Consider the following 23,834-nt stretch of genomic DNA (forward strand, 5'->3'; position numbering starts at 1 on the left):
AAGACATTTAGTGAACATAAACAGAACGAGACGGAGGAAAAAATTAAAATAGGCAAACGAATGAATGACTGTTAATTCGGTGGTTTGTTCATGAACTTTTGAGATGGTTTCAAAGATGAACACACGCACTTTGTTAACTATTATCAAAATGGAAAAATGGATAGGGAAATATTGAATTAAATATATTTACATTGGTAAGTCAAATAGTTACTTGAATTTTGCCGTGGAATATCAACCGTTATTATCGAGTCATTGGTATTCCTTCATTTTACACATTTATATTTCCGACTTTTGCCGTCTCTATTTTCCACTCATTTTCGACCAGCGACAAAATTGCTAAACGCTCTGGTATGAAACAAACGTTTGAAAGTTATTTCATCGTATCGGAATTAGGGTTACAATAATCAATCTTCTTTGGTGACAAGTGTGTTCGATATTCCGACAATTCTTTTCCTCTTACTTATGTAATATTAACCTAGTGGAAAATGAAATTCAATCAGACTCAGGAATCAATAAAGAAGCTCATCCCGTGGATATGGGATAACCAACTTTTACGCGTAAATCGCTTTGAAATTCAACCGACATGGTTGAATGCACCGTCAGCTTTCTCAAAGCGAATTTCTCATGAGCTTTGAGATGACAAATGTGACTTGTTTTTTTGCATACTAGATTCCAAAAAAATCACATCACTTTCATACCAGTGTTGAATTATTGGGCGTAAAAAAATATTTGAAAACAGTCAATTCACATCGGTATCGATTTCGCGCAAAAATTACCAGTAATAATATAACATGTAACAATAAAAGGATAAAATAAGATAAAAAATATACGATAACCATGATTATGCACTGCTTCAGACCACTCTCTTAAAATTACTATGATATTAATTCAGTTATTAAATTAAGAGTAAACCATTTCTTCTCGCGATTCAATTGCGCCCGTACAATTTTTATGACACGTTACATAAGTCTAGGTGTGGTAAGGTACGATTTTGCGGTAAACATGTATCACTACACACCGTCAAGCGTGAGTAGTATGTTATCTGTTTTTTCTCCCCAGCAATTCTTTTCTTTCTTTTACCTTTTTTTGTTTTCTTTGATTTTTTTTTTTACATCCATTTATTTTTATCGAAGTACCCATTGACGGTTTAAGAAAGAATTATGCAAAGTCCAACAGTGCACTTCCGTCAGTATAATTCATTTGTTGAAAATGTACTCCGTTTCAGCTCATTTTTTCTTGCGGTGTGACAAGCTGGCATGCTTTCCCTTGTGGTGAGATTTACCGGTTGCATTACTTCGTTTCTGGTGCTTGGTACCATTCGTGGTAGTCCCCTCTGGAGAATTTCCTGATGTCAACAAATCGTTTTTAATCGCCAATTCTGTACACTTTTTTTCCCCTCAATTGATTAAGAACAATAAATAACAGTCGAGCAATATCTGCATTATTGTTGCTTTATTTGAGTGGAAAAATTCAATGCCCAATAAAACGAAAGGCGAATGACATTTTTATAAAAAACGAATGGCACAAGAAAATTGAGAGTGTGAGAAAAAAAAAGGCTAAGATCAAGTTCCCGTTCGAGAAGAGAGAGCTATCCAACTGCCAGTCTACTGAAATAAAACACAGTACAGGGTATAACTGGTATAATTCAGATTGAAATCGTTTCAAACGTACCTGAAATTGTCGAAGATTCACTAACATTCAGATCTCCATTATCAAAATGCGTTTCTATGTCCGTATTGCTCTTGTCGGACACGTCATTGAACTGCTCACATATATCACTTTGATGCTTTGCTATTGGATTGAGACAAAAAATTGAAGAAATGTTATTTTGTGACATAATAAACAGGTAATAAATTGATACGAAAAACAGCTTTCAATTTTTTCATTCCTATCGAATGCTTTGTATTAAGGACACGAAACTAGTGGAATAGCTGCTAATAAATTCTAGTTCTAAAGTCCACGTCTTTCCTTTTGTATGTGTGTATAATTTTTTCTTGATCAAAAACGAGCAATAAGAGGAAAAACGAGACTTACAATCATTCATTTCAGGGGATGCATAATCTCCAATAGAATCACTTTGCGAATTGATTGGAGAATGAAAATTTCCCGAAATTATTCCGTCTTGTTCAGGAGTACCGACTGTATGTGAATCATGCGGTTGGTTATCATTTTCGGTTTTTTCTGCTGCTTCTAATGTGACTGGCGACTTTTCTTCGGTCATTTTCTGCACATAGGGTACAAGAGAATTATTTTTTTCTTCCAAAAATTTGTCAAGTAACTGAATAATCAATAAATAATAAGAAACAGAGAAATGTAAGTAATTTTAGATTACAAATATACAAATTAAAAACTCTTACGTTTATCGGAACCAACATTTCGTTTGTTCCTATTTCATCATCTACTGTTGTTTCTGGTTCTGGTTCCAATTCTTCAGCGATTACATCTTTGATGACTATTCCGGTGCTCAAATGGCAGGCAAGGCGAAGATCGTTGATTTCTGACTCACTTAAATAATCACCATCGTCTTCCTCGGCACTGGAACTCTCAGAAGCTGCCAATTCTGCTTTAGCAGGCTAAAGAAAACAGAGTTAAAATGTTGACTCCATGAACCAGAAGACAAAAAACAATTAAGATACTGAGAGAGAAAAAACCAGTGCACCGCAACTGGAAACCAATGTTGGTAATTTTATAGTTAAAAATTATAGTAACTCTTAATAATATTTATAAATATTCGAGCAGTGTATGGCAGAAAAAATGTGAAAGAATTAAAGGCTATCATTCAGCTGACTTTGGGTCAAGTCTCAAGGACCATTTGCGACTTAAATGTGATATGGAACAATATTTCATGATTTAGTGTGAGGATTTTCTTTACATGTAACATCGGTACTTTAAATGTGTAAAGCAGACACGAGCCAAAGTCTAGATATAACGTATGATTCGTAACGCTGGTCGATAATGAATTAACAATAACACATGTCTACTAGGGGAAAACATGGTGAGGTGATGTTATCAATATTATTTCAAACAAACAACTGCGTCAATTTTTCTTCGCGTCGAAAATTTGTAGACAGAGGTAAGAATGAAAATCGACAAGCTTGTAATAATACTAAAAACTTACATCAAAGTCTTCATCATCAGCCTCACTGTCTTCGGCCGCCAATCTGTCAAGCTGTGCCTGTGTTGATTCTTCTTCCGATTCTCCAGAAGTCTCATCGGGTTCAGTAACCTGTGAATATTTCCGCTTCGATTCAACGTGAGAGTTGGCAGATTCGGTCATCGACTGTTCCTCCGGTGTTGGGGTCTGCAAAGAGAAACCAGAAACTAAATTCATTAGCAACAATAGATCCTGGACAGCAAGAGAATAACATATTGCTTGTCTTGGAGCCCAGATGATGTTAATGAATTGCGAAACATATTTTTTTTCCCAAATAGGTAATTTAGAAACTCTGAAAGTATTCCACTTTACTTCCAATAATACTTATTGAGATAACGCCTAATCTTTTGTCGAATACGAAACGTGGTTTACACAGGCAAAAGGAGTGCTGTATTTTCAACGGACGATACATGTGGTTACTCCTACAAATGGTGGACCATCAGCTCTACTAACCAAAACTGATGAGTTATCAAGTGAAAATTTCGATATGCGGCAATAAAATAAGATTTACCCTTTAAAAAATTATATCGTAACATCTCATAAGATTCCTCAAATAAAAAATAGCCATTTTTCTATTGGCCATTAGCCACTGAAGTGCAAGTCTTATTTTATTGAAGTAAGTTCTTTCAGGTTTCACTCTCTGTACTCACTGCATCCGGCTCACTGGATTGGACATAAACTTTAGTTGGCGGAGGTGACGGAGTTCTTCGGGAAGCTTCCAAACAGGACAAAGCTGACAGGGTGGAGAGCATCGAACTAACGAGGCTCCTTTTAGCTTCGCTCAATTCCTCCTCCTATAGATTCCCCATCACCATCACAATTACACAATTTATTCGAAAAATTCTGTACCATAGACAGAACTTAAGGAATGTAAGACAAAAAGCTCTTTCGTAAAACAATTCCAAAGTAAAAACAAATCTTTGATTTGGTATTCTTTGAATTAGTTGTTCAGATTTTGAAATATGCTTCTAATGTTGTACAAATTTAATGAACAATAAATTTCAAGTTCTATTTTAAAGACAATCTCACAATTAAAAAAAGAACTTTTGATAGACTTTGCGCACTTGTATAGACATGCATACATACATATATTACGCCAATATCGTGCAACACAAAGTCATGCTAAAGATTACAGATTTACGATCAACACACAAAGAGAGATGACGGTGACTAGGGCTACATGAAAAAAGAAGTGTAAATCTGTATTCTTACCTTCTTTGTCGAGCCCCTCCGAGATTTCATATTTCTCATGCCACTTATTTTTATTGCGCGAAGTCGTCGACGCCCCTTCTGAATGATCTTCACCTGTAACAACAAGGAATCAGCTTCAAAAAAACGAGTATATGGTATCGAAAATGTTTATCAATGTATTACAAGATTTCTAATTTTGTTTCAATCATGCATTTTAGAAATTCCCGATGCATATTATACATAAGTTACAAATGATTATCATGTATTATAAAATGATACTGACCATTCCAGTTGCCTGTAGCTTGGGATAGCCAAGAACGATGGCACCAACGTTTACGCTGAGTCTAAAAACTCGCAGCATTATCAAACTTGGCAGGAAAAATATCCAGGGCAACGGACGCACAAGTTCTATAGGTCCAAAGGCCTTGCCATTCTCTTCTAAAAATGTTTATACGTTATTATAGACATACTAACATGAGGGATGATATTTCGATGATTATTGCACTGCAAGTCGGTCGATATACACGGTAAGTATTGTGTACTGAAATTTGCCTTTGTGTAAAAAAATTTTGCATGACACGGGTGTGAAATACTATCTATTAATTATAAGACGAGATAGTCCTACATTGAGCATTTACCAAGTCGTTATATTTACAAGCTAAAAAGATTTCTTTGGAACTACAAAAATAAAAACTACTGGAATTATAAACAAAGGCGTAGATGTTGTTGTTTTGTTTTAAATTGCTTCAAAATGTGTAAAAACGTAGTAGATTCATTCGATTTCACTCTACAACGGCTGATTTCAGTCAGAATACTAATTTGTACTAAACCACCAAAATAGATTTCTATTTTTCATTATCTCGGTATCGTTGAATATTGAATTTTGCAACAACATTTTGTAAATTTATTTTCGTAACTTTGCAGAGAATAGTTTTCTGGATAGAATAAGCCATTGTAAAGTGAAATCGAACAAATTTACTAGATTTTCAACAATTTTTTAACCATTCGAAATGAATCATCGATATCAAACCCATAGTTGGTAATCTCACCCTTTCCTATTTTTTTATTTATAACGAGATCCTCGCAGCTTGCAAATATAAAAATTCAATAAACACGATGCAGGTAATAATTACGTACCGGAACTGACTTCCTGGATCGGTAGACTCCATTGTGCAGATTTTTCAACGACCCACAGCAAACGATCAGTAACTCTGAGAATTCCTTGGCCAACAGAAATTTGAGCCGCGGCCTCGGCACCAGCAACGACGATTTCACCGAGCTTTTCCCCAATTTTGGTTGTCATCTGTAATCAAGTTTCAAAAGAAATTACTCTGGTGTGTGCAAAATTAAAATTATTTTCAATCGCGTAACTATAGCGCTAAATTTCATAATTTATCATCCAGTCGGCGAAAAAACTGACTTGTAAGATCCAAGTGTTTTGGCAATTATTTGTTAATTACACTAAATCACCTGCCATTAATTATGAAAAACTCACAGTGTTTGAAGCGTTTTTATTTTTCACGCTCATTACCAATCTGAAAACATGTGATAGAGAAATAGAGCAACGATTAGCAATCTAGAGACTATTATGTAAATAATTATTATCGTAATAATTAGAATTTGAATTTCTGTGTCTCCTGACGCTTTCTCGTTTATTTTATCACACGCAATTAGTAACGATAATGTCATCAAGTCTAATGTTAGTCTAAATAAAGTGTGTAATAAAAAATAAATTGATGACCAGATTCAAGTACTCGATTACTCGTTTTTTCATACATTTCGATAATAATTACATACATATATAAAACTTTCAATGTGAATCAAGAGAATGTGCATGACATAATAAAGTCAAGACCGATAAACCCCGATAAATAAGAATATTGCACGAACGTATATATCTGAGGTCTTAATAAAAAAAAAATAAAAAAAAAAAAAAAACCAACAACAACAAAATTGACTACATTCAATTGTTTGACAAATCTCCCTCTGAAGTCTTTGCCCAACTTCTACCCCAACGATGAGGGATCGAGGGCGTGTTTCACCTTGAAAAATAATCCGGTGATTAAACGAACGACTTGTACGATAACGGAGCATATGTTAATAAAAAAAACGGATCAATGCTGAAAATCGACGAATATCTACGCGAGGAGCGAGAAGAGGAAATTAAAAAACTGATGCGGCCAACCATCTTGCGGCTTGAGAGCCCTGATGTGTCGCAACACGAGACCCGAAGAGACCTGTTTGTGATTTTTATCGTAAATCACACCGTCGCAAACTCAGCAGCAGCAGTAGCAGCATTAGATTTGTGGCTAGCGCGCTGAGTTATAAACGTAGAATATGGATGATACATATATTATGTTCGTATATGGTACATAAATGCAAACACACGTAAGCGGCATACGAGGGAATCTTCTTACAGAGCAGCGATACCCCGAGGTCACGACTTTCCGATACCAATTATCGAAGTACAACTTTCTTCATTGTACATTTATAACTTACGTTCAGTGGGCGGTGGACAATAAAAGTTTCTCGAAAATTTTCGCAGGCATTGACAAATGACCGTTCCTTTAAATCCTGGACTATTATTCGAACTGAAAAAACTTTCGAAAACTCGCTTTCGGGCTTTGCTCTTTATCCATACGATACGAAGCCTCGTTATTTCAAATCTTGTTATTATTCTTTTTCATTTTTTATACGGATTGGTCACGAATAGTTGAGCTTATAAATTATCTCTGCAATGTTTAACACTCACACATTCTCGATTTTTTATTCTTTACTTGATTTGACGCTTTCATACGAATCTTAATACGAGACTATATTATATATTCTTTCTTGACGACGTATCATTGCGCAATTTTCAATTAAAACTTTACTTAATTTACGACAACGTTTATACCCGTAGACCTTTTACGATCTGGTCATAACTGCTCACTTTGTATTTCATAGACAAAAAACACATTTTTATTAAGACAAAAGCAATTTGTTTCGCGATAGATCATCATCGACTCGCTGACCACGTGCAACCGTTCTTCGCGTCACGCTTTTTTCGTAATTAGCACGCGATTAGCATGACTTAAGGGGATGCTACAGTCAGTCCTTACCGACCGCGTTGAATGTCTTATGTTTCGGCTGTTATCGGAGGGTATACAAGCATAACGGCCGCGACTCTGAATGAAAACACACGAATGTAATTTGATTATATAAAAAAATTTATCAGTATCTTTTAGTTCATAATTGCATGCAGCATTCGACTGTTATGCCTATTATGTTGCGATACATAACTCTTCTGATATTAAACAAAATATAAAACATTTAACGCAGTCGGTAAGAACTGACTATAATATCGCCTTCAGATTTCAAGTTCAATTAATCATAACGTACATCTAATCGACAGATTTGAAACGTTCTTCAGAGAATTCAAATAAGTTTCTACCGTCTCGCCGGTCTTACATTCTTTTTCAATTTATTATCATTAGGCACAAGCGATCTTTGAGCCAGCATGAAATTGCAAGCGTATTATCAATAATCGGCGCTCATGTTGATTCCATATACAGCCGGCGTTTAATTTTGTTCGTACCTATAAATAAGCACAACTGACAAACACTAACGGTCTTCATTATTTTGCCTAACGCCGAAGAGCTGACCTAGGCTAATTGATGACGTACATTCTCAGATCTAAATCTCACATTTTACCTGCCACAAGGTCCAAAAGTAACTTTCCAATAACGATAATTCATCTCGAATTGTCGGGACGCCATGTCTATTTGTAAAACCGAAACGGATAGGTATATTATTATATTCAATGTTAATAATCCTACCTCTGTGTATTTACAATCGAAGGTGGTGGACGAGGTGCGCGGCCCGGAAGTTGTCTCAAAGTCAGTTCGAAGAAACGAGCGCGCGAAGAGGTGAGCGACAGGTGAATAATCGTTCTATGTACAATACGAGGAATATACGAACCCGAAGGATTAGCGCAAACGTAAACAGAAAACGTCTCTCACACATTCGAGACAATATTCGTATGCTCGCGGTTTTTTTCTCTCTCTTCACCGTTCTCTACTCGCTCGAATTTCAAAACTTAATTAACAAACGCCCGACTGACGATACCGCGTTGAATATTTTCGTTTTGAAAAACGAGAGTATTTTCTCTCCATTTCAGGCTTCATTCAATAATCTATTTTTCCAATTTCTCATTCAGCTTTAACGAAAAGGGAACGGTATAACAATCGAGGAAAGAAATAGGAGACATAAGAAAACTTTGTTACATACCTTAAACCACTCGAAGTGATCGAATTGTTTTGCTCCTGAATCGATGTATAAAAAAAAATAAAAACAAATTAAAATCGCGCCTCGTTTTTAACCGGCCGCAGATTATATCATTAAACGACGAATCTGCACCGACAAACGATCACTATTAACGCGCAAGGTGTTGACTATCAAAGATTATAGAAGAATCGACGATAATTATTCTACATTATTCTTATATAAGTTATTCGTACAATTTGAAACGGCGGCCCGGTAAAATTCACCTGCAGATGTGTATTTATTACGCGTATATCTTTTACTTGTTCTTTCTAATATGCAAATATATCTCCGCGGTTCTTTAATAAAAAAACAACATCGCTCCTGCGTATACGAAGATGATTAAATGGTTTAAAACCGGCACTCTCGGTCGTTAGGAGGAAACATACGTAAAGGCGACGGTAGACAATCGCGTCGTTGAATGGGAGAGACAAAACTAGCGTCGTGTGTCGCTCTGTAACCACTTCGAAGACCTTTGACCAATCGTATCGCGGGACCGTAACGGCGTCTCGATGTTTTTTGAAACGATATATATATATATATATATATTCCCGGTGTATGTAAGCAAGTACATACGTGCATAAGTATACATATACATATATATACATATTATATATCTCTGCTGCTGCTGCAGCAGCAGCATCTCCAGCAGCATCTCATTGTGTTTTCTGTTTGTGCAGGGTGCACGTAGATGACCGTTGTTACACACATCCATACATCCAGCCAATGAATGGCATTTAATATAATTTTCACTAGCTATACCGCACATCGGCAATTACGAGAGATCAGTCCAAGAATTCCGGCGCTCTGTTAGCCTGGTCGCCGCAGCGTCTAACAAGTATATAGCTTTCGGTCACTCTTCATCGACGATACCCACATGATCGTAACGCCAGTTATCTCGAGGATGAACAATTCGCCCTGATAATTGCCTCTTGTACATGCATGTACATTTCGAAGCAAAATTCATTTTTCCCCGATTCCCCTACGGCTTACTCTCCAATAATTAATTAATTCTTATCATTCGGGTATCGGTTTCACTCGTAAATTTTGGCGAATCGTGTGGATGTGCGTAAAAACGCGATTACATCGCGGTAATTTTTTCTAAACGATTTTTCGTCGTTACTGCGGATAACAATCGGGCTTATCGAAAACAGACTGATTGAGGAAATGTCTCTGCCTTGCCACACTTAGATCACATATCTATTTCGAACTCGATAACGATCTTAGACTTGTATTTTACGTGACGCTCATTGCAGTTTACGGTAATGAGATATAAACACCGAATTTCCGGTGTCTGTTTGTCATGACTATCGTGGAACGAATTTATCTACGGTTCGCTCTAATTCGTTTGTCGTTTCCGTAAACATTAATGATTGTTAGTATTTCGGTTTTGAATGGGTCGCCATTGCAGCTGCGTGAGATGGAAGAATTTGGAATGTCTTTAATACCTGGTAACTTCGCTATCGAATAATGTATATGAACTGATGATATTACGAACGTTACATATTCTACGTTATAGGTATAATTATAATATGCATTAATCGCGTGTAGGCGAAAGTGAACAGGAGTCTTTCTACACGCCTTTTATCGTGAGGTCGCGCAACGGGTTATCTCGATGCATGAATTTCATGCCATTTATACATGCCATTTATACATGCATGTGTACTCTGGGTCTATTTGGAGGAATAAAAATTAGCGCGAGTGTGCCGCTTGCGGCATTTAGACAGATACATGGACGTGCTCTACATAGGTATACAAGCATTTGTGATAAACACGTTATTCGAAAGTAATTAAATCTCATAACGGAATCCACCAGCTACACTTCCCCTGCTCGTATTATGTACATACGTTACATATGTCGGTTGATCAAGGTCCGAAGCTTCGTTAATCGCTATAATTACACTCGTGAATAAGCACAAGTCTTATATTCTCTATGTATGTACATACATATCATCCATTCACTGACAATGAGATTCTTCAAATTTTTCTCGCTACATCTCGATAGACCAAACATTTCCATTCTACTGTTGGTATGGAAACCGGCAATCCTATTACATATTTGCATTAATTACGTAATTTCACTCTTTTATAATACAAGTTTTCATGTAAAATATGACAAACATGGTGCACAATCACTGATCCTCATTGTCACAATGTTTCGAACCATCATAAGGCTCGGGTGTTTAATTGAAAAAAATAAATAAATAATAATTAACAAAAGAATCCATAATTATTTACCCTAGAAAATAGCCGCGAGCCGCGTGCAAGCCACAATGCACGACACCTGCACGTCAATTTTGATTCTTGATGAAGACATATTGGTGGAGAAAGGCTATGGAATGGCTGTAATTTAGGACATAATCTCTTCTCATATTTGCCTCCCAGACTCTATACAGCAGAAGAAATTTTCATCGTCGTTATTAGTATCGTTTCTTTTACAAATGGGCATCTGATAAGAATGCGATTGCATACCAAATTACGAGTAATCGTAGATTATTTGAAAAGATTTCATTATCTCACCATACTGAATATGCATTCTTTTGTTGTTAAGCAAAAATATTCAAAAACTCACCAAATTAGGGTTTCAGCTGCATTCTTGACGGTCACTGTACACCAACGATCCACGTTTTTGCGAAGAAAACCAATTTATCAAACGGCTATCAAGGTTGTAATTGCTTCCGGTTAAACTTGGTCATTAGTTATTCAGAAGGCACCTTGTGCAAGTGACGAAACGGAGAGAGAAAGGAAAAATGAAAGCCATTGTAAATTTATGAACGAAATATGACAAAGCTATTGCAAGTCCGCTGCATAAAAAATACTAGACGTTTCTCAGATTTTCTATGCATGTTAACGTTAACCAGTTACTCATTGCAAACGTGCTGAACCTGTCGCTACAGTATTATTTCTAAAATTAAGTAAATGAAGAGATGAACCAGCAAGTTTCTGTTAGGACATACGTATATGTATGTATATTTTGATAATGCTGCGGTAATTTTTTCAGTTCTAAAACTATTTTTCACGTAGAGGTCTGATAATTATGATTCAGTCTATACAGCGATTATCGAACAGTATATGTAGCTGCTCGTGCATCGCTTACAATGATGCGATGATAGGAGCTTTTCTATGATCGTATCAGAACTAAGGATAAATAAGTTGCGTGACAGTGTAAAATTCAAGAATTGTATTATCGTGTCTGAAATAGTAATTTCAGGCGATCAATTCAATTGAACAAAACATAAGTGTAATGAACTCAATAAAAAAAAAAACGGAAAATTTCTTCCTTTCATCGCTAAATAAATAGAATTGTGTGGCAATTAATGACTTTCTTTTCAAAATTCAAACTGTGGATGTTCCGATATTATAGATTGGATGCAAGTTTGGCATAATAGTTTTCTTTTCTCTCAACCACGACTGCAAAATTGATGCAGTTCTTTCAGTATTCTTCTGCAAGAAAAGTTCGATAATATTTAACCAAAGTTAACAATTAGCGAGAAGCGTCGAGATTAATTGCAAAATAGATAGCTCACCTCTGATTCCTCATATTCTTTGGGATCTAAATCTTTCATTATTTCTGCACTGTTTAAAACACAAATCTTTACACCAGATCTTACAGCCCAAATCTCGTCGGTAATTGGACCAATAAGTGTTGTCTGATCCAAGGTATTCATCGTTGGTCTAAAAAATATTTTCGTCAGATCGTTCAACGCAGTTGTCACAGTTAAAAACACAGATGACGCATGAAATTGAGTTGGATAAAGGTGAGAGATGAATTCTACACGCTTTACTGAATTATAGACTAGAGGATAACTTCATAATAATGAAACGTTGATAATTGACATGATACATACTTCGTGTAGAAGCTTTTAGCGATATTTTGAATATTCATCTCCTGTACAGCTGTGGTTCTTTCGCTCAGCGAGCCTTTTTTGTTGCTTTTTTTCTTCATTGATTCAAGCATTTGCACAAGTCTTGCTTTATTCTTGTCTGCCTCTTGTTGGGTCAGCTTATTGTTTTTCAATTTTTTCTTCTCTGCCTCTGAATTCTTCTTTTCCTCCAATGCCAAACCTCTGTAATATCCACGTTCCTCGGACGAGAGCTCTTTCCATCGAGTAGCCAAAATCTTTCCAATCATCGGCAACGTCGCACCTGGATTTTCTTCAAGCACTGAAGAAACCGAAACAAAATATATATGTATATATATATATATTACATTATTTTTAAGTTTTGCTAAAATGATCATTGTGCTGTTAATGGGAAAAATTTGTTGCGAGTGTGAAACTGAAAAAATCATATTATTCACCTTGAGCTCTAATTTCATAAGAAAACTTGGAGAATCCAATGTGATATATAGTTTGAGAAATCGGTTGCTCTGTAGTTTGATTTCCATTACTATTGGCTTTGGCAGTATTCTTTGGATCTTCATAGACAGAGACGTGAGTGGGGCTCTATTGTTAAAAAAAGATCACTTTACTCTTCGAAACAGGTAAATAAATGTAAAATAAAGAACAAAGAATAGAATAAATTACGTTGTGAGGTAAGTGCTGAATGTGGTAGATAAAGCGGGCTTACCCTTAGTCCTGGTATTTGTCCCCTACTCCAAAGTTTCAACGAAGAATCGGAATTTCCTGAACTGTTGTTGGCCTGATTGTTGTCTTTGGATGATTTTGACGGGCTCGAAACCATTTCTGGCTGTAGCAAAAGCCTCGGTTTTTCCAGTACTGCAGCAATATCAAAATCCTCGCCAAGATCGACGATTGGTAATTGGCTCAATGTTTCGCAGTAGTTGTCAGAAGTAATTGACTCAATATTCTTCTGCATGTTATTACTTTCAATTTCAGGAGGTGTTGTGGCATTCGGTTCCAGGTAATTCCTGGGAATTTCCTGGCCAAACTCCGAGTTCTGTTTTTCAGTTGCAATAGGTCTGAAGTTTGGATAAATTTACGAGATTAGAAAATATTCGCTCTGTTCGAAATGGCTGCTAATGCAAATTATTTCCTCAATCTTAAAACCCAAACGCTTATACCAAGTATTGAAGAATATTACCTTACAGCATGGCCAGTTTTGAATAGAAACGGTTGTTTAAGTACGTGGAAATCCTTCTGTACATTTGATTCATCGTCGGAGTCGCTCAGAATAGGCTCAGGAAAAGTTTTCAATAAACTGTTAATACTATCTCTATCTGCGGGCGAGGTTTTTTGACCTTGAATATCATCAGTTATAACACTGGAATTCACATCAGCTCCCACACCGTCGTTTGTGAACAGTTTATCAGATCCTTTCCGCTTCATATCAGAATCAGTATTTAGATCAACAATAAAATCGCGAGCTCTTTGTTTATTGTTGTTCAACTTGGATTTCTTGCAGACAGGTACTTCCATCTCTCTAATAACATTGTGCGTAACATCGTGATACTCTGGGGTTCCATTTATCGATGTATTCATCTCAGAGAACTCAGGTCTAGTATTCTCATCACGTATATCATAAAAATTTGCTAAAATTGTACCAATCCTTTTCGATATAATATCCTAAATGAAAAAAAATTTGATGAACATTAAAAATTGCTCTGACTAACTTCAAGTTCATAGTTAGTTACAATTTTACATAACAGATGAATAGGGTTACATTACAAGCGAACAATACATCACCTGGTTTTTAAGAAGTACAGATGTTTTATTCGGTTCTAAATTAACGTCCACTTCATTGGGTGCAACTGTGATACTAATGAGAAATATTGGGCGCTTTCTTCCTGGAGCTTTGTCACCAAAATGATCTGCCACACTCTCACTGATAATCTGTATCAAAAAAGTTAGTGAACATGTGGAATACAGTAATAAGAATAATTGAAAATGGTGTACGTTATTTCAAAACTCATAACTAAATATGTCAGTGAAACATAAACATTTCGAGTTGAGTGAAGGAAAAAGTTATTTCCAAAGTCTCAAACGACTTTGAGAATGGACACTGTAAAACAATGAGTAGTGAAATTTGGACGAAAAATTGTTTACCTTTTCAAATTGCTTGTATTTAACAGGCCGATCGTTTATTATCACATATTGCTGATTAGACTCATACACAAGTTGCAGGTCTGCTAACCCTTTTTTTGGTATCATTAATTGTAATTTTACCTAAAAGATTATACATTGTTTAAAATTATTTTCCTCCCTAATGTGAGTTATGTTGTGAGTATTTGTAGTATGTTAAAATGATCACTCTATGAACTGGACAGTAATAGAATGCAATTACAAATTTTTTTTGATTTTCATGAATAAAATCTTACTAGCTAGTTCTGACAAACCTCAGAGTCCTCATGAGTAATCCATTCCAAATTCGCGACCACTTTACCTCCGAGAAAGTGTCCAAGCGCCTCCTTTATATTATCACATGATGGTTTTAAGAATACCAAATGATTATTTACTCTGTAAGTCATTCTGACAATTGGTTTAGCCATGCTGAGGCCTTTGAGAATGTTTTCTACAAGTTTTACATCTTGCTTTGACTTCTTCACATTCGAAATTATTTGCCTCCTCACCGGAATATGATCAAACAACTTTCTAACTCGTACTGTTGTGCCTGAAAAGAAATTCACAGTCAAGAATAGTCTGTAATGTATTTCGGCTCCAACATCAGTGGTACAAACATCTTGGATGCACGTAATCCCCAATTGCATTATCTAATGTTCTTCCCAATTTATAAATGAAAGCCAAAATTTGGTTCTTACCGACAAAGGGAGGAGATAATTCCCTGCTAATAATACACCCATTGTTGTCCAAGACATACGACCTTGCAGTTTCATCTTGGATCGTTTTTGTCGTGACTCTGACTTCGGCTGCAACCCTGCATATTGCGTTGAGAGCTTCGCCGCGAAACCCATACGTTGTCAACGAATCTGAAGAAAGTAGTATATGAGTTTTAATCTGTTAGTCTGGATTATTCGTGTATAACTTCATAACATTTATACTTAACAATATGCTTACCTAAATCTGCAAAATCTAATATCTTTGATGTGCAGTGAGGCATTGCCATGTTCAACACATCGGTGACAGAAATTCCGCAACCATCATCTCGAATTTCAATTAATGACAAACCGTCGTCAGTCTACAATAACATTACGGAAAAGTGAATAAAATTAGTAGGAATCAACGACCAACGAATGAAGATAATGAAATCTTTCGAATCTACAGGTATGAATGAATGATTGTTATGAATACAATTATACAAATACGCGTATTATTTACACAATAAAATGTACAACCATTCACTGTAGTACTGAAATAAATAATTTCAAGCAGTCTCACCAGATTAATTTCGATATTCTTAGCACCGGCGTCCAATGAATTTTCGACGAGTTCCTTAACGACGCTCGATACGGAGGTTATAATCTGCGTACTTGTCACCAACTTTACTGTCGCACAGTTTAAAGCTCGGATAGACATATTAGGTATCAAATAAATAATTCTAAAATGAAACCGTGCAATCTGCAATGACTGACAATGCCAAAATAACGACTCCGGGAATTCCCGCACAAACGCATGTAGGAAAATTTCAAATGAAAATTCGAACGTCGTACCCGGGCGACATCTATCTTTGCATACCCATGTTACGCTATGTATAAATGTATACATTTATATAACGTCTGACTTGATCTGAAAAGAAAATGGAACCCAAAATGGCATCCATATTCCATTCTGTAGGGAAACGCTTTTTCGCTGTGATTAACAGCGAGATGTAAGAATAATCGCTCTTACGTCGGGGTTTCGAACAATGCTACGATTTTATTCCTTATAATTGCTACCCGATTTTAAATTTCGCCGACCAGCCTACTCAAGTAATACAGAGTCGCTGTTATTATATCCCAACGAAAATCGGAAAATCTATTTTCAGACTTTCTTCACTGACGGCGAAGTTACGTTTCTGATATATTTTTCTGTACATCTGTTATTAAATATTTTTTATAGAGGTTATTACTGTTGAATAATAAAGATTAAATCGATAAATAGTGACATAGGACGATGAGCGTAAAATTAGATGGACATTTATATTTTATTAGTAAATATTTTTTTTTCCCTTCCACGCAACATAACATAATTACAGAAAATACGTTGTCTTTTCTACAGTAATTCATTGCCATAAACCTGTTATAGGTAGTTATGTATAAATCGGACGTCCGTTTGGGATGTAGGCAGTCGGGAGAATGACGGAAAAAAAATCCAATCAAATGTGCCTCTCCATACGCATTCTATTTCAAAAATTCTGTTTAAAAACACAACTTCAAATACTCATTATCCTTATTATTTTGTAGTTTTTTTTCTTCTCGTTTTCTTCTTCTTCTTCATTTTATTTATTTATTTTTGTTTCCTCTTCCTTCCTTCAAGTATTATTATAATATTAGTTTATAAGTCGAGCTTGACCGGAGACGCCGGTCGAATTAGTTATATACTGTAACATTCATATTCTTTACATTATTCATACGTAAGTCTTGTAGCAGAGAATCGTAGCCCAGGTGCCCCAACTGATTACACAAATTCTTATTTTTGCCCCTTTCTCTCTCTCTCTCTTTCTCTCTCTTCCTTTCTTTCTAATTTATATTATGATGTAATGCATTAACAATAAGGTTATCATCTTCTGGTGGCTCTTTTGGACCGACTCTCTAGAATTTAGCAAATTTACACAAACAGCCAAAAGAAGCATTTCGATTGTGATCTCTAAAGAGTGTCGCGAAATGATGGCTGGACACAATTTTCAAAGGTCGTAATACACAGTCGTAAATGCCTCTCAAATGCTCTTTGTATTTCGTGTAGAAGAAAATATTATATCTCAAAGAACAAAGACGTAAAAACATGTTGAATTACTGCTAAATGCGGCATATACAAGTTGCCCAGGACACCCTCACTATATATAAATATATATATAGTAATGTTGGTACATGTTTCACCAGGACATTGCACTTTGCTTTTGAACACTAGTACATTGTCGTCGCTGCTGGTTAAATAACATAAACCCATTATATTTCATCCGTAAGTTATCAAGAACTCCTAATCATCAATTCTCCATATTTATGTGTTAATTTAAATTGTATAAAACAAATTAGAGAAAAAACAAAAAAAAAAAACGAAGATGTAAGAAAAAAAAATATATGCGTAAATAAATAAGAGTTTTAATCAATTTCATCGCTAGGTCTCTCTTTAAAAGAATAAGAGTTCATCATCAGTTCATATTATAAGGCAATTGTAGATCTATTTAGTAACAGTTCACTTTTGAAGAACGTAGAACACTTGTAACTAGCACAGTCTTTTGTAAATGTTGACCATTCAAATATAAACCCCTGTACAATTGATAATAATTTTCCCCTTATTGTCAGAACTGCACACTTTTAACTAACGTAATTGGCAAATAAAATGTTCCTAATTGATAGTATAAAAGGTGTGTAATTACAACACAACTCCAATCACATTTACCTGTATTTTTCACTATTGTACAACTACATTAATTAAGCACACCCTTTATATTGTGCACGTCAGTCATTAAATCATGTCTAATAAAAAAGAAAAAGAAAAAAACTTCAACGCAGAAACCGAATTAAACCTGGTATAAGAATGTCAGCGTACATAAAAAATAGGTCGATCAATAGAACGTTTGAGTTATAGACGCCGCATACTGAAATTTTGCTTATCATCATCATCATCATTATCATCGTCATCACCACCATCATCAACGTCGCCGTCGTCGTCGTGGTCGTCAACGTATCTTGGATGAAACTAGACATCAACCGACGGAAACATTATTCATTTCTGTACTATTGAGTATACTAAACGATCTCTATATTTTGATAAGTTTGTAAAAGATGAACAAATTCAATGAAATCGGACCTTTTTGTTGGACTTGGTGAATAAAGATAGTGTATAGTCTAGAAACTAGATTTATCGTAAATAAGAAACCAACATTTTTCACCACTCAGAAATAAAATGTTTAATCCCGTCATGTGATGTTTTGTATAAATCTGAGACATATCTAATAACATAACACAACCTCGATTTGAACCCATTTATGGAAACGAAAAAATGATAAGACTAAGGTCACCAGCAGCGACTATAGTATACCTAGTTTTATAGTACAAAACAACTCCAGCTTTTTGCGTACTACTACATCATCAATTGTCATTTGCGGAGCAAATCTAGGCTAGCGCAAAAAGTGCTTACTCTTATACATCCTTAAATATTAGGTAATATTATCATTACTAAACCTTACAATATTCAGGGTCGGTCTCTCGAACATGTTTTTATTATTTTACCATTTCTTTTATTTTCATTTTCATTTTTCTTCCTCATTTCAAGTCGATTGAATGTAGAGAATCGATGAGAGGATGCGGGACACGATACAAGATGTACAGATCAATTCAGAAAGGATATTAATGGATTTTGATATCACAATCCAATATTCGAATACTTGTGTGAAAAATTTTGCTAATATAACATTACGAACAATTCCCTCTTACGAGAACATTAAGCACTTTTAAATCTTTTTTCTTTGCAAGATTGACCAAAGCCGTACAATGATATATAGTTTCAGCTTGAATAGAATATAAATAGAGATGATTATATATTTGACAAATGCAATTCGGATCAATCATCCGACACACAACGTATAGTAATAGAATAATGAAGCACTGGGATATAACTGTCTCATAGTCGATCAACCTGGGCAAACTTGGTAAATTGTTAAAGATGAACATTGTTCGAAACAACAGTTCAATTGGTACGTGTGTATAGTAAATGAAACAATGTAGAAGTTAAAAAATCCAAATAGTTCGTACGCGATTGTGAGAGACATTAAAATTACTTGCAATGTCTCAGGAAAAAGATTTCATGGATAAAACTATACATCTTGCACCGCTAAATTATGTGGACATAAGATATTGAAAAGGGAGGATGGCGTCTACGCGATGATTCATTCGTATTATCTCCAGTATATTGTTATAGTTTATAGTGGTGGCATTAACAGCGATAAAAACTTAAAGATTTTAAGAAACCCTTGCGAAGAAACAACGGTGGGCGGAGGGGAGGGCAGGGGGAGTTTTTTGAATGATCTTGGTACGATACTTGGAGCGATTAAAACGCTACTCTAATTACTATCCCCAACGATCAATCAATCAATCAATCAATAATAAATGTGTATTGTTTTGTGAGGTTTCGGTTGTTTCCTACTTCCTATCATCCTGGTCGCATTCGCGGCTTATGTGGCCCGTCTTGCCGCATACGTAACAAGTTTTACCACCAGATTCCTGGCAGTTCCGAGCGATGTGGCCCGTCTTGTTGCAATTGTAGCAGCTCTGTCCGGAGAATCGGCCAGAGTCGTTACCCTCGGGGCAACTGCGAGCAATGTGCCCAGTCTTGTTACAGTTGTAACAGCTCAATTCAGGAACCTGTCAACATATAGTTCGTTTGTAAGACACGACTTCCCTTACGACCAACCATTTTTCACTAAAATTATTCATCAATTCATCTCAAATCAAAGGAAGGGTCGAGTCAAACTTCTTCAATACTCTTTCTTTAAAACCAAAATTTTCACTCAAAAGTTATTGAAAGAAAGTATCGAATCGTAGCTCAACATATTGAATTTAGATCTGCATGAATCACAAATGCAAATAATAATCTAAAAAAAGTATTTGTATGTAATGAAAATGAAGTTGGAAGTACCGTTATGCATGTTTTTAAATATGTTCTCTCATTGTTTTTAAATTTGTATAACTTATAACAGTTTACAAGGGTAAAACAACTTTGCAGCCAAACATGTTGTTTTTTTGTACCTGCTGAGTCAATAAAAGACTAATAAAAACGTCTGCTTCTAAATATGGGCCAATGGTATGCGAATAGGTGTAAAAAAACAATGAAAAATTACATTTTATAAAAAAAATTGAGGCAAACGAGACGAATGAAAATTTGAATCGCAGAAAGAATTGATATCGACTATTATATAATTACACTGATCAAGAATAATTTAAATATATGAAGTTCGAGTTTTTCAGATCTTTTTTCGAGTAATTCAGATATTCATACATCCATCAATTTATTAACTTACAACTTATAGTTTAAATAAAAATTCTGATGAAAATTGGTCCTCACGTTTGATCCTACCTGCTGGCAGTCCTTCGCGATATGCCCAACTCCGTTACAACGGTAGCACAGGTCTTGATCTTCCTTACAATCACGTGCAAAGTGACCATATCGGTTACACTTAAAGCACTTCTCACCACGATTCCGTCCGAAACCACCGTCACGGTCACGGTCACGATCTCCTCGGCCGCCTCCTCCGGCTCCGCCTTGCGGACATTCTCGTGCGAAATGGCCCATCCGGTTACACTTGTAGCACACGCTTGAACTCATCTTTTAGTCTGCGCCGAAAGAAAAATATAATTTGGTAATATTTCTGCACATCCTAGTAGCGTGGAGAGCTTTTTCCGTTTTCAAAGTTTTTAGGGTGCAGCGGAGATCCAAAGCGCGTATCAAGCACACCAACTAGGTGAACGCTCGTGGCGTTGTCACCGTGTGTGACAAAAAGGGGTTGGAGTAAAAAGTGTACGGTACTAATTTTTTGAAATAGGAAATCCATCATTGATGTAGATTTGATTTCTATAACAAATTTAAGATGTTTAAAATTCTTGCAATTAAAATTGTTAACAAAGGAATTGACAAAAAGCTGTACAGAGGGGGAGCTGTGCCAAAAAATAATGAAAAGAGAAAGCAGGTGAAACTCTTGCAGTTTGCATCATGGTGGTACGAAAATAGAAAGGCATGCTCTGATCTTAAAGCAGCAGCAAAAGTTGGATACTTTAGAGTAATCGCAACACGTAAAGAATCCAACACCTGCATCAAACCTCACGTTTTTACACTGAATATATCTGAAAAAGTCACTTCTTGTTGCAAGAGAATGGTAATATTTAACTACGTGGGTATTTTTTTCCAATTTTTTTTTTTTTTTTTTTTTTTCATTTATTATCACCAAGGATAACGGATGTGGGTAAACATGTACATGGGTTAGCATCCGAAGTAGCAGGCCTCAGATAAAAGCTGCAGAGGCAGATATATGATTCTTTGTGTATTGATTAAGAAAATGCACTGTCATATCATTACTTGTTGTTTCAGAAAAAAATCTCATAGGCTATTATAATTATAGGAGATTTATTAATGAGGAGATAAATCCTGGTAACAGAGTTGAAAAAAAATTGTTCAATTAAGCAAAAGAAAGACAATTGTAATATAGATGTAAAATTGCAAACTGTTTTTGAAAACAATAGTTAGCTGTAGAGTTCGTTTCTTGCTTCAACAATATCTTGGTACTTCTTAGGTTTCTCTGACTCATGCGTCTCTTTCAGCAGATAGGTACAGACCCTTAGATTAATTCTGATACATTCAAGGCCACCGTTGGCAGTTGTTTCCCCAAGTTAAACAAACAATAGCAGATTACTTCAGTGGCCTTGAATATTTGAGAATCAATGTAAGGGTTCATACACAAAACAATCAGGTGAATTTTTAATCTTACTATTCGAAATTTTTTTAATCAGTCCTAGCTTAAGTTAGCAAAAATATTTACAAATATCCTCCACGATTATTTGGTAGCATGAAAAATTGCGAAAACTGGAATAATGGGCTGAATGATGTACCAAAAAACTGTTAATAATGCTAATAATAACAAAATCAACCACCCAAGTGGTGAGAGAATATGATTCGACGGACTTTGAAACGACCGGTAGACGTTCGCCTATTTTGCAAATTTGATGATATTCTCTTTTTTTTCCTGTCAGGTGAAACAAAAAACTTGCGGCAAAAGGAATCTGGCAGGAACGGGCGAAATGGGTTCAATGGCTATATGTCCGAGTAAATAGCCGCGATGGCGGGGCAGAAGGATAAGAGGAGGGGGAGGGGGGTACGTGTGGGAATAAAATAGACGTAAAAGTTGTTGAAAGCAGAGAAAAAGGAAAAATATGGAAGGGTAAGAAGCCGATACGCAGTAAAGAGAGAGACGATACAACGGGAATAAGAGAGGAAAAAAAAATGTGACTCGGATGAGAGATGGCATCGGTTAGCAATTTCCATGCGGGGAGTGCGAGTACAACAATACTCCGATAAAATTTTTTGGAGCGTCCTGTAGAGATGCATGATTAAAGGGTTCGCAAGGGGGAGGCGGACAAGATTTTTCAGCCGAGATGACGAATATTAATGAAATAATGAAAATTTGGGGAAAAAATTGATGAACGGCTGAAGCCGGATGCGCCGAAACGGAGGTTTTTTCAATAATTTAACGTATTCGGACAACGTGGCTTTCCCCTCCTTTTCGTTCAAGAACATGTACGCCACAGCCGACAACGCGAAGATGGCACCCTACAATGACGCCGTATTCCTTGTTTTAGGTGAAAAAGAGATTTCGAATGAATTACAGGATAGAATGAATCTGCTTCGGGACGGGGCGAATGCGGCGGGGCAATTGTTCGATGGGTGAATGGCTAATGTTCGTTAATAGTTGGGTAAAAAGTGATTGAAGTTGAGCAGACCACGTGCAGAGACAGTATGCCGCGGGCGTAAAACTGTGGACCATTGATTTTTACTATAATATTAATATTTACCTATTATATGAGTGTCGTTTCTCGATCTCTGAACCTTATGGACAGCTCGGCAACTGGTTTTGCACAACCAACTCGCGCAAGACCTCGTTTTTTAAGAAAAATCTCGAGCTGATGCTACACGGACGGCTACGACGACCATTAACTACAGGAGCGAAGACCCGCCAATCGGTGAACCGCTGCCCGCCAAACTTGCGTTGCAACAATGAACACCTCCGGTTTGTACAATACCTCGGTATTCAAGATTGTCCCTTAGTTATAAGAATTGAACCAATCTCTCTGAATTTTCACTCCAAACCTATTCAATAATTATTTTCAGATTTTTCATGGATTTTTTCTTCTATTTTGAGTCCGGAATAAGCTTCCGAATTTATCTTAATGCACTACTTTCATCAGTGTACCGGCGTAAAAGCAGCCGCACCAATCATGCCGCGTAATCCCTGCTTCTGATTGGCCGAAGTCATCGTGGCTGCGTAGCCATATTTTCACAAATCCTACAAGATGCAGAATGCACCACGAATCTAGCTGCAGTCTGCTGCACTCGCATTCGTACCAACTCAAAATAATCGGAAA

General features: G+C 36.1%; 3 protein-coding genes across 10 annotated transcripts; all 3 read right to left on the reverse strand.

Moving 5' to 3' along the window:
• Positions 1–286: 286 nt before the first annotated feature.
• Positions 287–9,105, reverse strand: LOC124416420 (clumping factor B-like). 6 transcript variants are annotated; one of them, XM_046897456.1, is made up of 11 exons: positions 8,615–9,085; positions 5,841–5,880; positions 5,483–5,648; positions 4,629–4,783; positions 4,367–4,459; positions 3,805–3,948; positions 3,119–3,301; positions 2,358–2,573; positions 2,035–2,224; positions 1,672–1,791; positions 287–1,345 (listed from the first exon to the last, which is right to left on the reverse strand). In XM_046897456.1, exons 2-11 carry the CDS (start codon positions 5,871–5,873, stop codon positions 1,227–1,229), a joined length of 1,419 nt encoding a protein of 472 aa, XP_046753412.1. In that variant the 5' UTR covers positions 5,874–5,880; positions 8,615–9,085; the 3' UTR covers positions 287–1,226. The 6 variants fall into 6 exon arrangements, with proteins under 6 accessions (XP_046753412.1, XP_046753411.1, XP_046753409.1 ...); XM_046897455.1 differs by having other exon boundaries at positions 1,672–1,794; XM_046897453.1 differs by lacking the exon at positions 287–1,345 and adding an exon at positions 1,396–1,604 and having other exon boundaries at positions 1,672–1,794; positions 8,615–9,105.
• A 1,863-nt stretch (positions 9,106–10,968) lies between these two features.
• Positions 10,969–16,139, reverse strand: LOC124416419 (PMS1 protein homolog 1-like). 2 transcript variants are annotated; one of them, XM_046897451.1, is made up of 13 exons: positions 15,943–16,139; positions 15,622–15,742; positions 15,366–15,533; positions 14,943–15,217; positions 14,653–14,772; positions 14,293–14,439; positions 13,691–14,172; positions 13,217–13,568; positions 12,948–13,092; positions 12,496–12,811; positions 12,175–12,322; positions 11,220–12,091; positions 10,969–11,035 (listed from the first exon to the last, which is right to left on the reverse strand). In XM_046897451.1, exons 1-12 carry the CDS (start codon positions 16,078–16,080, stop codon positions 11,984–11,986), a joined length of 2,520 nt encoding a protein of 839 aa, XP_046753407.1. In that variant the 5' UTR covers positions 16,081–16,139; the 3' UTR covers positions 10,969–11,035; positions 11,220–11,983. The 2 variants fall into 2 exon arrangements, with proteins under 2 accessions (XP_046753407.1, XP_046753408.1); XM_046897452.1 differs by lacking the exon at positions 14,653–14,772.
• A 3,112-nt stretch (positions 16,140–19,251) lies between these two features.
• On the reverse strand, positions 19,252–23,461 carry LOC124416421 (CCHC-type zinc finger nucleic acid binding protein). 2 transcript variants are annotated; one of them, XM_046897461.1, is made up of 3 exons: positions 23,265–23,461; positions 20,779–21,035; positions 19,252–20,066 (listed from the first exon to the last, which is right to left on the reverse strand). In XM_046897461.1, the coding sequence occupies exons 2-3, from the start codon at positions 21,025–21,027 to the stop codon at positions 19,845–19,847; spliced, it is 471 nt and encodes a 156-aa protein (XP_046753417.1). In that variant the 5' UTR covers positions 21,028–21,035; positions 23,265–23,461; the 3' UTR covers positions 19,252–19,844. The 2 variants fall into 2 exon arrangements, with proteins under 2 accessions (XP_046753417.1, XP_046753416.1); XM_046897460.1 differs by having other exon boundaries at positions 20,767–21,035; positions 23,265–23,458.
• Between the last annotated feature and the right edge of the window lie 373 nt (positions 23,462–23,834).

This window comes from Diprion similis, chromosome 2, assembly GCF_021155765.1.
Source record: "Diprion similis isolate iyDipSimi1 chromosome 2, iyDipSimi1.1, whole genome shotgun sequence".
Taxonomy (NCBI): domain Eukaryota; kingdom Metazoa; phylum Arthropoda; class Insecta; order Hymenoptera; family Diprionidae; genus Diprion; species Diprion similis.